This window comes from Cuculus canorus, chromosome 13 (genome assembly GCF_017976375.1).
Source record: "Cuculus canorus isolate bCucCan1 chromosome 13, bCucCan1.pri, whole genome shotgun sequence".
Lineage (NCBI taxonomy): Eukaryota > Metazoa > Chordata > Aves > Cuculiformes > Cuculidae > Cuculus > Cuculus canorus.
In genome coordinates, this window is record NC_071413.1 from 93,391 (window position 1) to 108,743 (window position 15,353).

At 35.6% G+C, this 15,353-nt stretch overlaps 1 protein-coding gene across 3 annotated transcripts in view; it reads right to left on the reverse strand.

The window, feature by feature from the left end:
* The window catches only part of PHKB (phosphorylase kinase regulatory subunit beta), a 61,977-nt gene that overhangs the window by 26,109 nt on the left and 20,515 nt on the right, over positions 1-15,353 (reverse strand). For all 3 annotated transcript variants that reach the window (XM_054079104.1, XM_054079103.1, XM_054079105.1), the window contains 6 exons: positions 12,752-12,847; positions 11,157-11,354; positions 10,410-10,467; positions 7,661-7,738; positions 5,637-5,795; positions 2,043-2,137 (listed from right to left, as the gene is read on the reverse strand). In XM_054079104.1, the coding sequence (XP_053935079.1) occupies positions 2,043-2,137; positions 5,637-5,795; positions 7,661-7,738; positions 10,410-10,467; positions 11,157-11,354; positions 12,752-12,847 (684 nt within the window). The remainder of the gene's footprint in view (positions 1-2,042; positions 2,138-5,636; positions 5,796-7,660; positions 7,739-10,409; positions 10,468-11,156; positions 11,355-12,751; positions 12,848-15,353) is intronic.

Sequence of the window (15,353 nt, forward strand, 5' to 3'; positions counted from 1 at the left end):
AAACCCATTCATTCTGAACATGTGAGAAGGTGGGCATAATATTCAGGAACACCAATTAAAATGGTGCCCACCATGCTTTCAAGCATATGGAGCTAGATGAGGAAGGTAGAAATAGTATGCAACAGATTAAATTGTACTTAACCCAAATAATCCACCTTGCTGCTACAAAACTACAACTGGATTGTTACAAAACACGTGTGGCTTCTTGAAGCATCTCAATACTGCTGAACGGCTTGTGGTCAATGCTAATAACAAACCAGGCTTCTTAAATTAAATACAATATGGACATACACGTGCCTGAAATTCTAAAATAACATTCAACAATTTCAGAATTTGATAAATGTGGTAGGCAATTGTATTAAGAGAAATGAAAGCAAAATATGCTTACAATTGACATCACAAAACAAACCATCCAATACCACAGATCCCTCTAAACCATCAAAATTAGACATGCTGTAGGCCTAAACATAATTTAGGTAGCTGAAAAATCTTGATGCATCTCAGTCCACCTATATTTATTAATTTTAGTTCCTTCTTTACATTCCCTCTTTCCTGAAAATAATAATTAAGCAGTCTTATCATTTTGACTATTCTCCCAACATCATCAATGACCACTAGCTTTAATTTCCAGTAACTTAAATGAAGCCTTCACAAATGACTACTAAGTCTAAGGCAAAACATTAAAAGAATGTAGTCATCAGAAGCAGTCAGAGAAAAGTTATTCCAACTGAAATAAGAGTTATTCCAACTGTTTGAAAGACAAACGCGACACACTATCTTCTTTCAGTAACGGAAACGGAGCATGGATTAGTCCATTTTCTTTTTTAACTCGTGAATGGGAATCAACTTGAAACACTACTGACCAAAAAATAGTAAAAATGTTTTTCTACTAGAACATTTCCTGATGAGTTGCACAGTGTCTTTAGAACAAATCATCATCATTTTCAAAGCATTCATGTGTGACAGATTAAAAGTTATTGGTTTTAAGTAACAAAAACCCCCACTCTCTGGGCTGCATGCAACCCTGACGGGGTACAGGCTGCTCCTCCTGGGCGCTCAAAAGGGGCAGGGGACAGCAGTGGCTCACAGCTTCTGTAGCAGTCACAATCCCATGCTGTATGAACAAAGAATCTGTGAACAAATGAAGTCACTGAGCATTCATTATCTCACTTCAACATGGTAGAAGTGCTGCACTGTGAACTATCAAAGTCCCATCACGAATGAGACAACACGCAGGCCCTTGGATTACCTTGGTAACAGGAAATAGTAGGAAACAGAGGTTTTAATCAGCATTTGAATAGAATAAGAAAAACATTATTCACTTCTGGTCGTAAAACAAATCTTAACGTAAATGCTTCATATTTCATGCTTTAATAACAAATTCAAAATGCTGAACAAGGAACTCTTCAAAGATATATTCCTTACTACAAGAAATAAGAAGGCTGAAAAAGTCTCTTCCTACACATTTCCACCCCTTTTATTAAAGAAGTCCCCTACACAGCAACTAAGTTTCTGTCCTTGTGCTCCTGTAGACTGCAGATTTGAATTACAACATTTCAAACATTCCCCATCCCGGGCACTCCTTCCTGCTCCACATTTCAGCCAAACACAGGAGCACGTGGATATATGACACACACACAAAAAAGAATCTCATCCTTGGAGCTTTTACTACAGAAAGTATTAAGGCCCTGAAGTGGTAATTAATTTGTAGAGAGGAAAAAAAGCTAAAGGCAAGCAGGGTCCTTCTTGCCTCCCTTACATGTCCTATAACTCAAATAACCACACCTATCTGTTAGTAGCTCCTTCAAGCTTACTGTCTACATACCGTCTTCATTGCACCACCTAATCTGAAGGCAAATGTGCACCACTTCCCCAAAACTGCAGATGTTATAATGTTCCTTTTAAAAGCAAGCTTTCATCGATTAATAAAATGTATATACACTTATTTTCCTAGCACTTTAACTGTAATATTAGAAGACTGTATATAATGTGTAGATGACAATTCTTCAGTAAAAACATTTTAATATTAAGCTTGTGCTTACCTGATTTGAAAATCTCATGCTAACGTTCCGCTGATCTTGTGGAGGTACATAACGTCCGATAGGGTCAATATCTTTAGGACTCACTAATTTGTCAGCTGGAAGTAAACAAACATAAAAACCCACTATGACTTGAGTACTGTTTGCAGCTTTTGTGAAGCAGGCATGCAAACATTTTATGTAGTTGGTTCTGCTGCTACAATCTTTGTTTTAGATCACTTATTTACAGATCAGAAGGAGAGTCTGCAAAATTATATTAATTTTAAAACTAATAACTCAAGCAGCATTCTTGCTACAGCTAATTATAATACTGCAGTATAGAAAACCAATCCTTTACTTTTTCACAGAGATGTTTTAAAAGAATATACGCAGACAATAAACTCCACAACACAAAGATCATATAAAAAGCCCTCAATCCGCAACCATGGAATTATTCTACAGCTTAACTAAAAACTCAATGGTTACCATCAAAAAATTTTAGCTTTGAAGAAAAGCAGACAGCCGGTGTCTCAAATAATCCTGAAAGGGACAAGCGGTATCAAAGGTATCTCTCAATATCAAGACAGCAGTTTATAAACTCAAAATATGTCCTTGATCAAGCTTAACAATGTTATGAAAGAACAGAGAAAAGAATAGAGGGTGCAGTGGAAAGAAAACGCATGGGCAGAGAACAAAGGCCGCTGGCTGGGCATGCTGCTGCTGGGATGTACATCAGCACCCACCAGCCACCGGACACTGTATCTGTTTGCCCTCAGCCTCCTGTAGAGAGAAGGCGGCTTGACTCCCACCAGGAAAGAACCTTGACCCTTGACCACTGCCCATGTACAGGTGGCTGCGCTAACCAAAAAAAAAAAAAAAAAAGGAAAAAAGACAAAGCTGTATTATGAAAAATTAACACAATTTATTAATGCACTGACACACAAGCTACTGCAATAGATTTTAAGCAAAACAGTCATCTAAGCTCCAGTCCTCATAGCCAGACTTCTTATGCTGGCTAAAAGCCCAGAAGTACTTCCATTATCTTTAGTAGTTTGATGCTACGAAACTGACTCACCAACTGACTGCAAGATCAATGGACTCTGTCTCATAGCTCTGTAAAGCAAGGTGCCTCCAGAATGTGTTCTACCTCCATGGGTTTTTTTCATTAATTTACACTGCTCAGTAATTAAAATATGTAATCAAAATAATTTCATATTTAAAACAACTATACCAGTAGATCAAAATGAAATTTAGGCTTTCAGTATTTACAGTTTTATTTTAAAAAGTCTCAGTGAATATTCATCATCATTCTCACAAATACAAGTGTACTGGAATCCAAATGCCGAGTTTTCTTTGTTAGCTAACTATTTGCATCAGCAACAGCTGCCAACATTTAATCCATTTGATCTATTCTCCAAAACATATTGCTAAAATCTCTTAACTTAGTTCTAGGAAGCACTGATATAAAAATTATCAGAGAAACACAGGAAATATAAGAGCGCTACTAAATGAAGGACTAAGCTTAGTTGATTTTCAATTGCATAAAACAGCTGGATGCTTGGCTCTCCTTGCGCTTGCTCTACCATGAGGACTTACCATAAAGGCTTTACAAAACTCCTCAACCACAGCAAGAAAAAAATTCTATTAAAAACTGTGCCACTGTCTGCAAAATGCATGCTTTTCTTCGTGAGAACGGGAGGACTTTCAACAGTACAGGCATACACCTTCCTTGCCTCTGTGGTTTAGAGCCTTCAAATGCAGGATCAAAACTCTGCCTTCACTGCTTGGGTCTGCCTCTCTGTGGGAGGCACGAGACGTGTAAGAACTGACTCAGTCCCACTGTGCTGCGTTTAGAAGGATTTAGTCTGCAAGCAGTAGACCCTCAGTCTACGGACAGAAGACTCTAAGAAGGTTCCGTTGTATGCTCACCTACAGAACAGAGCAAGGGGCCTGAGCAAATCTAAACCAACCACTACCCTTGAGGTAGCACAACAGTTTCTAGAAAGAATGATGGAATGACAAACCTGTACATTCCCAGAACCCCAAGTGTTTGGAGTCAGGCTTCCACTTAGTTAGCAACCACCAACAAGCACAGTTCAACACACACAAAGACTTCCGCCAATGACAGACAAGATTGTTACTCAGGTAGGTTTTCACCTAGAAAGGAGCAAATCTGCATGCACCAATGATAAATCAGTATAAATGAATGGAGTTCCTGCTGTACCAATCACTGGTGAATATACTTCACATTGTCATAAAATTCCCAGGCCCTGTTTGCAAGGACTACGGGAGAAAAGGAAAAAAATATTTTGAAAAAAGAGAGGGAGGAATGAAAAGTAGTGAATACAGTGGAGAGGAGGCTTTAAAACAATGAATGAAGCAGTTACTAATTACAACATTTCAAAAGAGATTTAGCACAACTATTAAAAAAAAAAAGCGTGAGAACATCCAGCATAGGAAAGAACTGAAACAAAACAAAAGAAAGTTACATTACTTAAAAGGCATTTAGCAAAGAATAAACACAATTTCTACACAAATATAAGTACAAGATGAATACCAGCAGTACTACCGTATTCCTGCACAAACATTTGAGGATTATTTGGCTAATCCTAAGAGGTTACATTAAAGTTTTTTTCAGTAAAGGTGAGATTGCCTACATTCACTTCATAGTGTTGGCTGAAAAAGGAAATATGCAAGAAATACAGTGAAACTAAACAGACAGAGCACCAGTGGGAGTTTGTTCCTCCACACATGAAGATGCAACCACTCTTCTTGTGAATTCTTGAATTTTAAAGTCCCCTTCAGCCTTTCTTGTTTTTATTACCAACAGTCTGTTCCCCTTTACAGTGTCCATGAACAAAAGATTTTAGAACTCAGCCTACTGATTGCCAGGTCATGCTGAGCATGTTAAAATAAAGTAATATCTTTCTCCTAAAAGAAATATTAAGGAAGAAATAAAATCTTAACCTTGAAGACTTTTCTGGCTTACTATTTTTGCATTAGTATTTGAAGCCTTTCAAGTGAGACCAGGAGTTCATTTCTGACTGAAATTCACCATAAATGGCCAAACTTTGAAATGCAATTTCCAATGATCATCTAGACTCTTCTCCTTTAAAGCAAGGGTAAAAATAACACAGATTGAAGAAAACAGCAACCTTATCTGAGACTGCAACTATTCCAAATTTAAACTTGTCTTGCTTAAAGCAGTAAATAATTTTAATTAAATGCTATAGATTACTTACAAACATCACTGTACAGCTGCAGCTACTATCGCTAATGCAGAAAGTGTCATGTTAATACTTTGCCACGAAGAAAAGGAAAGAAGGAAAGCGAAGAAAAGAAACAGCAAAAAACAAACCTATCACCTTTAGAAGATTTTCAGTCTTCAATAAAATATTCCTGTAAGCTTCACAGAACGCTGCATGCAGCATAAAGGTTTAACAAAGAATAAAAAGCGATTTGTCACCTACATAGCAAAGCAAAGGACACAGGTGCCACCCACAGTCCATTTAAAACTCAAGTCAATGTGTTTGTTCAGACCAAAGAAAAACATTAATAAGAGAAATCTCTTTCACTTCTTAAGAGTCAAAATCTGATAGAACTTCCTCAGCCTCTTACCCAGGAGTTTTGCAATGATGTAAACCGCCTGTCCCCACAAGAAAAACTTCCCATCGCGTCCACTGTTACTAGGAAACCGTTTCTGACTGCCAGGGTTGTTCTTCTCCAGTTCAACAAAGTCAGCTGGTACATAGTAATACTTTGGTACAACAGGACATCCTATGGAGTTTCAAAATAAGTACAGTAAGTAAATGCACTCCATGTCCCTTAGTATTTGATTGCAGCCCCCTAATAAAGCTGAAGTAGACTTAAACCAGGAAAAATTATACCCTAGTAACAATTTAATTGAACAGAAAGTCTGTTGTCATTCATTGTTATCTCCCAAATGCAGGGCAATATTAAACTGCTTTATTTTTCACCAAACATTTGACAGAATTTGTTCCCAGCACATACAGACACTGATCCTGCAGCATCTTACTGTAAAAAAGAAAATATTTTCACCCTAAAGCAAAATGCAGTACAGATAACAAAACTTACCCGAAAGAACTGAAAGCTGCATCAGAGTGAAACACTCAAGGTGCTTTTACCCCGCATTTAACATCACCCCAGTATTGAAAAACTTATAAAAACTAAAATCTTGGCCAAAAGTAGTCAGAAATTTTAATCAACGCAAATTATATTTTTTTGCAAGTATGCAAAACCATATTAAAACCACGTTAAATTTGAAACATCTTGAAACAAAATGGCATCACTTCTTCATTGGAAGACAGCACATCTTGTATATTTAGAATTATGTCACGGGTATTACTGATCATTGTAGATTAATAACCTTTATTTCAACACTTTTAAAGTGGACAAGAGTCAGAAATGTAGAAACATAATTACAAATTATTGACCGAATTGTATGCAACACAAATTGATATACTTTCTGAAAAATTAAATTACTCCTTAATATTGCTTTCATTTTGAATTTATTTTGATAAAGAACATGTGATAAACAAAATAAAGTTGCAGTGTCTGAATATTTGCTTAGACAAAATAAAATTGCTGGCTGAGAAAAATTGAAAAGTGGAAGTTTAGCAACTACTGAAATCAGTGAGGTACCAAAACGCACCCTGAAATTTTAAGATGAGACTTTGATAATGTGAATGAGAAGTGGACCCACAAGATTAATTTACTGTTCATGGAACCTCATATACTCAGAAATCAGAAAGAAGCAATGATCAGCAAGGTCAGAAAATTTGCTATGTTAATGAGTTTGTTAAGGAAATGCTTATATTTCTCAGCGAAACTAGTTGGCTTCAATAAGTATTCTAACTTCGAAGAACAATATTCTGCATCTGTTTGAGTAACTGTATCCCAGCTGCAAAGAATAGGTGGGTAAAGGTGCTGAGTTTTAAGACTGGACTGTCAGTATTTCAAAGCTTGTTCTGTCCTCAGGATGTTGTTTCTCCCTCCCACTCAACTTACGGTATTTTTATTTTTAAATGGCATTTTGGATGGATGTGCCTGTAGGCTACCAGCAGTCTTGTCTGCAGTTCCATCAAAATTCCAAAGAGCACAATTTAAGTTCTTACCTAAACTGTTTATATATTTATATTAAAATGTTACCACTTTGCTGTAAGCTAGAAACAATATTCTATGCATATACCAAATTCTTTTTTAAATGTTGTGAGCTCAAGTGACAATGAACGATGCAAGTAATTCTCAACTATATCCAGGGGGAACATGGAAACAATCGGACTGTTAGTAGTTCATATTTTCCTCCAAAGCCAAAGTGAACTTTGGAAGTAGTGAAGCATAGGCAAAGGCGGCAAGGAAGGACCAAGTATGGATTAAATCTTACATTCACATTAGCAGCATTTTTCCAGACAACATTACTTGTATTATGATACTTGATGATGTGATGTATCTACATGAAAGAGATTATTTAATATTAGTATTTTGCCATCAGGAAACATAGTGATATTATTACTTCTCCTTTACTCTGACTGCCATGTCCTTTAACAGGAATGTCGATATTTTAATAATTTAAGATCAATGAAAAGCTACAGTGGTTTAGAAGAATGATTATCAGATAATACCTTCAGTTGTATGCTGAAGCAAAGGATCCAGAAGATCCTGATATTCCTTCACTTGTGCAGGATTTCCTCTAAAAACGCCTAAAAATAACCAAAGAAAAATTGATTTAATGGAAGAAAATTTTCCATCAGCTTACTGTTCATAAAAAAAGAAGAAAAAAAATCCAGTGATTATTTTTCAATGAGGTAGCGCCTACACACTAAACAGGTCGTGGAAAGTGGAAGACTAAACTGTGGATCCTCACTGCTACAGCTATATCTTACAGGGACTGTAAATCGGCCACACTCTTAGTAGCGCAAACTGAAATCAATGGCAGGTTACACAGGAGAGTCAAGCTGTGAACCTACAGACTGGCTCAAGGAACCGGACACAGGCAACCAGCCCAGCTAGCCATAAAGAACATGAAGCGGCTGAGCTCATGTACCAGTGTGGAGACAAACAGCCTGGCTCTAAATCCTTAGACAGAATTGCAAACTGATCTAGGATGAGTTGACTAGAAATCCCAATAAATAAATGCAAAAGGACTTTGAAGTAGTAATGTGAAGAATTCTTCTCAAAGATTAGATGGAATGTTCATATTGATAATTTATATAGGTATTATATCTTCGTATTAGAGGTTCAGAACTGCTAACAGATCTTGAGATATGATACAGAAAAGTCAATTCTTTACGATGCTGCTTTTGGGGAGTAATTGGTCAGTCTGGGAGCACCAGCACCTTAAATGTTTTTGTAGCAGGATTTACTCATCCCAAAATGAACATGACGAATATCAATATGACCAGTGTTCAGTTCATCAAAAGTTCTTACACGTAAAGATCTATTAAAAATATCAAAAGCACTTCTGTTCGTGAAGCAAAACGTGGATGAACTTGACAAGTCACACTGACATTTTAAAACAGAACGTTTTTTAACATTTAAAAGGGAACCAAGTTAGGTGAAAACTTCATTTTTACATCTTTCACTTGTTTCTTCAAACGGTTTTCCTTTTCAATTACCATATTACAGCAGAAAATTACCACACTCCTACACATTCAACCAGAAATGTAAAAAAGCTTTCAAAAATGCTATTCAAGTTCTTATCTAAAATCCAGCGATGTTTATTTAATCCATACCTTTCCAACAGCTATAGATGCCTACCTACTACCCAGAAAGTTTACAAGCTAATCAGTTTGTCTTAAGAGAAAGTGTAAGTAAATACTTTCTTATAAAAGGAAGTACAAGAAAGTACATATAGTTACTTGAGTTTGTTCTGCTAATCTTTCAAAAAAGGAAGTGGAAGAAATTGTGCTGATATGAACAGATTGGGGGAGTATGGACTACGACTTACCAGACTTTCTCTTTTCTTATTTAATGGAGCATTGTCCTGCTGTTACACAGGTAACAAAATCCAGCTATCAGGAGTTACCTAGATATTCAGGAGCTTAACATACTTCGCTGAAAAGGCTTTCCTTTGTGCTCTGCAGGTGTTTTGGATGGACAAAGAGGCCTTCAGCCCAACCAGTATTCACCATGTAGCAACCTGAGTGTTTTCAATGCTTTCATTAAAAAAATATTCAACTGTTATCTACTTGCAGCTTAAGTCACTTTGTATATGCTTCAAATTTTGCAATGGGAAAGCTTGTGGATTTGGAGATATGTGCACAAAATCTACTAACAAAATTGTCCTATTTGATGAAATTATACAGGTAAAAAGACAAGGACAGTATATGCAAAATACGTGCTTTATTCTGCTAATTTCACTTAAGAGTTCATTATCTTTCCCGTTCTTCCCAAAACGGTGAGTGGACAGCATTAAATGTCACTGCCTTTCTCCTCAGTTTTGGGCATGACTCTGAGAAATGTCAAGCATTCCTTTAGAAAAATCAATTGTGAAACCTTCAAACAATTGTGAATCTTTAAACAAGCTATTCTAACCTGTGTGTGGCCTCAGAGGAGTCCAGGCAGATAACAGATTTCTGTGCCACTCACCATCTTTATTTGAAAACTATTACAGACACTAAAGAAGAAAAAAAAAAAAAACCAGGTGGCCAGCTTTTTATCAACTTATAAATCTTTTTGATGGCTGTAACCCTTACTTATTTTCTTTTTCAGACTTTTGCTTAGCTTCCATCCTGAAATCATCCTGTGAATTTTCCTGGTGTGTCTCCTGTCCTCAAGACAAGTTCCAAGTATTGGTATTTTTGTTGGGCTTTTTGGTTGGATTTGTTTGTTTGTTTGTTTGAAAATCATACTAAGTGGCTACATGAAAAAAATGTGGCCAGGAAGCAGAGGCATTTCAAAGAGAAACTAGGCCTTTTCTGGTTCACTTTCTTCTCTTCTGATCTTCTCTTCTCTTCTCTTCTCTTCTGTTCCAATTACCACTGAATATCCAACTTGAAAGACCTGCTGCACAACTCAGTTTGTCAATGTGTTCTCTTCCATTTCCTTTTCTCTCGTGCTCCTGCGAAACTCTGATATACTGTGAAAGCTTTTAAGGCTTAAAAGGCAACACAGAAGTGAATGTTAAAGATTTAATATTTTAAAAAACCTTTATCAAGTCATATTCTAAATCCAGTTCCCACTAAAGATGCTGAAATACAGAGGTTTGGGTGCTTGGGTTTTCTTAACCCATGAGGCAGAACTCTCAATGAGATATTTAGTGCCACTGCATTACAGTTTATTTTGGCAGGACAGGAAAATCATTTTGTTTTTTTCTCTAAGGGCTCCTCTCTCAAATGCCTGTAAAGAGCAGGAATGAAGAGCTGTACTTACCGTCAATTATCATGAAAATAAAAAACAGAGGGAATTCACATTCAATGCCATCAAAAAGCTGAAAAGAAGAAAAATCAATCTGACATTTCATAATTTTATTTCAAGGAAACATATTTGAACATCCTATCCAATAATGTCAAAGCAAGAAACCCGAATGCAAAAACATTTTAACAGATTAGCTTTTCAATTAGATTACAGCTTCTTAACTCTATGGGCACTTTAACCGTGCCTTTACACATGCTGTGGCTCATTCTCAAGACGAATATTTATATATTCTATGCTTTACTTTCCACAAAGAAACTATAGGGGAGAAATAAATTTTCAGTTAGATTACCTTTACTGAGAAATACTGTGGTCAAAATCAAAATTGTTTTCTATACACTCAGACTGTAGTCAGTTGTGAAATTAAATAAAATGACAAATAACTTCCCTATTTGTTATGTGAAATCAACTGTACCTCAGATGTAAATGGAAGGGCATTCATTACAAAAACAAATTAACAACTAACTTGCTGAGTTCTCTCTCTCTCAAAACTGCACATGTCAAATTACAGAACGCACCTCCCTCACTTGAAGCAATCAGGAATCACCGTGCAATTCAAATTGCAGACACTGAGGGAGGGGTCCCATTTTTGTCTTCCTTTCTTTTGGTGGATTTTCTTTTGGTTTGCAGGTTTGTTTTTTTAAGTACTGCCTCAACATTTTAGAAACCAAAATTTGACCTTATATACGCCAGGTATTCCCTTACCTTAATTTCTGCTGGTTTATAATAACGCCGTGTTTTGTCCTCCAGCGCTGTTCTGTAGCCATCTCTCAGAAATCTTTTAAATCCATATTTTCCTTTCAATTTTCTAATAATTTTATCTAGTGTCTGACTGAACAAAACCTCATCATCCAAAGCAAATGCAGGATAACTAATACAAGGCAAGAGAGCTGCATCAGTATTCTGTAGAGGAGAAGGAGAAATAGCACATTACAAACTTAATTGGAACTCTGACAATTATTTGATACACAAACGGAGACTGTTGAACTTTGCGGCTGAAATATACATTTGGAATCTTATCTTACCTTTATAAAAATCATAGTACTGATATTTTAAAATAATATGCAAAATAAGACTTCTGAAGATGAACAAGGATAAACAACAAACTCAATATTCTAATATATGATTTAAAAAGAGAACTCAATTGACTCAGAATCTGACCTACTTTACAGCTGATAAGTGAATACATTCTAGAACTTTGCAGTTTTAGAAACAAAACAACATCCTCCAGGTTATTCCTGAAGGAAACACAACACAAACATTTGGGTATCCTATGCTGAAAAAGAATCATAAACTTTTCAGAAAGGTGCAATGCTAAGAAGTAATAGTGATTAAATCATAATTTCTGAAAAGCTTTTTCAGGAATGTTCTTCAAGTGCTGTAACAAAGAAGCTTCTCTGATTTACAATGAAGGTGATAAGGGAATAATTTCAGGAAAAAAACATGAGAGGCATTTCTCAAGAAACATTTGCAACTATGATGAATTAAAAACACATAAAATATTACTAGCTAGAGCATCGCCACTGAAAGTAGACTTACAGAAACACAAGTGTAGTTTTAAGTTATAATTCTTATGTAGTATGCTGCTTTATTATCCCTTTCTTCTTATATGTCTTAAGATATTCAACCATTTAAAACATATTTTTGCCCATATCATTGAGATGAACTCATAAAAGGAAAAAAAAACAAAAGACTGCTTCTATAGCATAGCTTCTGCCTGAATATTTCAAGTCTCCAGCAAATAATAAACAGCAAAAGAGTTCTAAAAGACCATCAGACTATAAAAAAGTAGCTGACAGCACCTTTTATTTTAATTATCCAGTATTACAACTGCTATAATTCTTCTACAGAGTAAACTATTAATGCTTAAGATTAAGAGCCTATTTCATGAACAAAAATATTTTTATATCCCAGAATGAACAAAAAAGCAAACTTGATCACGCATTTTACATTATTTTCAAAACAAAATTTACCTTTGATACTAGTACTGAAACAGATTTTTTTTCTCCAATTAATCTGTACTTATGTCACTTAGATTTACTCACTGAGGAAACAGTCATTCGTTACAGTCGCTTATAATCACAAGAAATCCTCTGTATTCAGCCATTTATGATAAGCCAACCTTAAAGGCTTATTTTCTAGACAAAAGAACATTTAAGAAGCAAAAAAAATAACATCTTCCCAGAAAATTCCCATCTTTATTAAGCAGAACATAGTGGTCATCATAGGACTATGAATTATTTTCACGTCCACTTATTTTCTCCACATGCTGGTGAGGTGAATTTCATTTAATTACTTACATGAGACCTTGACTCTCGGGGCAGCAGTGAACAGAGAGTCTGTCTGTTGCGGTTATGGGCATCGAAATCCACAAAAATAACTGACCAAGAACAGCCCTGTAAACAGAACATTAAATTCATTTAAGCAAAAAGGAAGAAAGGTGAGCGTAGCCTGGGTAAACCAACTAGTTCTTTGTTTTATTTCGGTTATGTTGTAATAGTCTGGCAGCTGGTACTTTTAATCAGAAAATGTAACAGTACATCAAGCTGAAAACGATTTGAATTTTTGAATGTACTTAAATATAGTAAATATCAGATAGTTTTATCTGCTAGTGATTATGAATTATGATTCATCATCCAAGCCTTGAAAGATAATGACTATATTAAGGTCAAAGAAAAAATCAGTTGTTCCTCCTTGTGACTGCAGGAAATGTTCCCAAGAGTGATACTGCATATGTCATTACATGTCAGAACACAAATAGCTGGATATTAGCACCTTTGGAAAAGGAATTCCATAGTAAGTAAAAATTACCTGCTTTTCAGCTATTTTAAGGTCTACGTTATCAGTATTTACTCCTCAGCAAAACCTATCTCCTAGTAAAATTCAGTAATTTACAAGAGTTGGACTCGACGATCCTTGTGGGTCCTTTCCAACTCAGGACATTCTATGAATCTATGGTATCTCTCCGTCAGCTTTTTGATACTTCCTGAAACACTTCGAAAACTCCCACAGCTGAGATACTGTTCAAACGGCAGGTAATTTCTTGGAAACTCAATACAGTTAGTTAATGAATGGGTATCTTCATATATGTTGCAACTGATACGATTCTCAATATCACTATCCCACTGGAAGACAACACTGAAATAATTCATAAACAGCATACCATACATTTTCATAAATTCACCGAATTTCTCCTAAAAAGCAGTCAGTTTCTTTGGTGTGCTGTTCTCTTAGGAAGACCGTTCCAGAAACCACCCTCTCTAACTATTAGACATGTTAATTTCCAACTAAGTTTCTCTATAACTAGCCAACTACCCTTCTTTTGGTACCAGTACTAGCATCCACTCATTTGGCTTTCCAAACAACAGAGGTCTTTTCTTCCTTACTCTTTAGTTGTACTCTAATTACACATACGTCTAGTTATATAGTGAACAGTGCTGAGATAAGAATGTACGTAAATAATCACATTTGCTTTGATTATTTATTATTCTCCTACTTCCTTCTTAATCCAGGTTCTTATTATTCAAAAATCTCTGAATTCATTTACAAACTCTGAACACAATCTGTTGACATGTGTGAATGCGCAGTTTCAAAATCTGTGCTTCAGCAAAGGATTCTTTGGAGATTCAAAACCAGACAAGTTTGCATTTCACAAAACCACAAACACCTTGTTTTACAAATGAACTATTTTTCACTTCTCTAAAGATTGTAAGTTTCTGTAGCAAGGGCACATTATAAAGGCTTGATTTTTTTAAAACATATGATTTTTTTCCACAAGGTAATACAGCACATGTCGCCTGTATATAAATAATGGATTATACTATGACTAGGTCACACCTGAAAAACCATCCACCTTGTCGCTAACAGTCTCATTTTAGTGCACACATGCATACACCATGCTCTTAATTCATTAGTTCATTAACCCACATTGCCAGTAAATGCACATCCTCTTATGTACTTTTATTGCTGGTATGTCATTTTTATTCTAAAAGGTATTGCAGCTGAAATGGAATCCTTACGCTAATGGTACCAATTCGAAGCTATTTAAACTCTGTGATACCCTGAAAGCAGAGGTACACAGCAGTGATGATTCTAAAGCAATTAAGAAAAAACATAGACTGAAACACAATCAGTGCACACTGCATCCCAAATGGATGCAAAAGAATAATAAAAAAAAAATAATCAGGCCTACTTTCACAGTTCTTCCACACAGGCATCAGCAGAAACTTAGGACAATACAGTGGTTTCAGGATCTGGCTACCATCAATATATAGATAAGAAGAGAATTCTTACGCCAACGTCATACATATTAACTTCATGTAGATTTGTAACTATTGTTTCAAAGATACACAATACATTAGGAATAAATTTAACATAGGATGTAAAGCACAATAACGAGAAATTAAATAGCTTGTTTCTTTGTTGTATTAAAAATTCCCTTTTCAAAGTGTAAATAAATCTTTCACTGAGGGAACATTAGGATTACAACTTGACTGCATTTTTATGCTCGTAACTCTCACTTTTTATGAAGTACCTCTGGTATGATGGAGATTAAAATGAAGAGCATTTAAAAAATATGAGTGAACTCCTTTTTACATTAAAGCAAGAAAAATTCAGACTAAACAAAAAAGCCAACCATTTTTCAATTCATAACTGTTCTCTATTGTATCCAGCATCTAGAAAGTATAGCAAAGAATGAATTAAAAATATTTGATCAGTTAAGAAGTGCTTTGTTACAAAACAAAAAGTAGTGTGATTTCTTACAGAAATATACTTTTTTCGAATGCTTTCTAGAAATTGGGAGAGAGGGGAAAGAACAATTTAATGTGAATATCAACAATATGTGACCTTTGTTTTGTCTTCTCTGGGTGTATCCACGAATGCACAGGGAAACTACCCTAT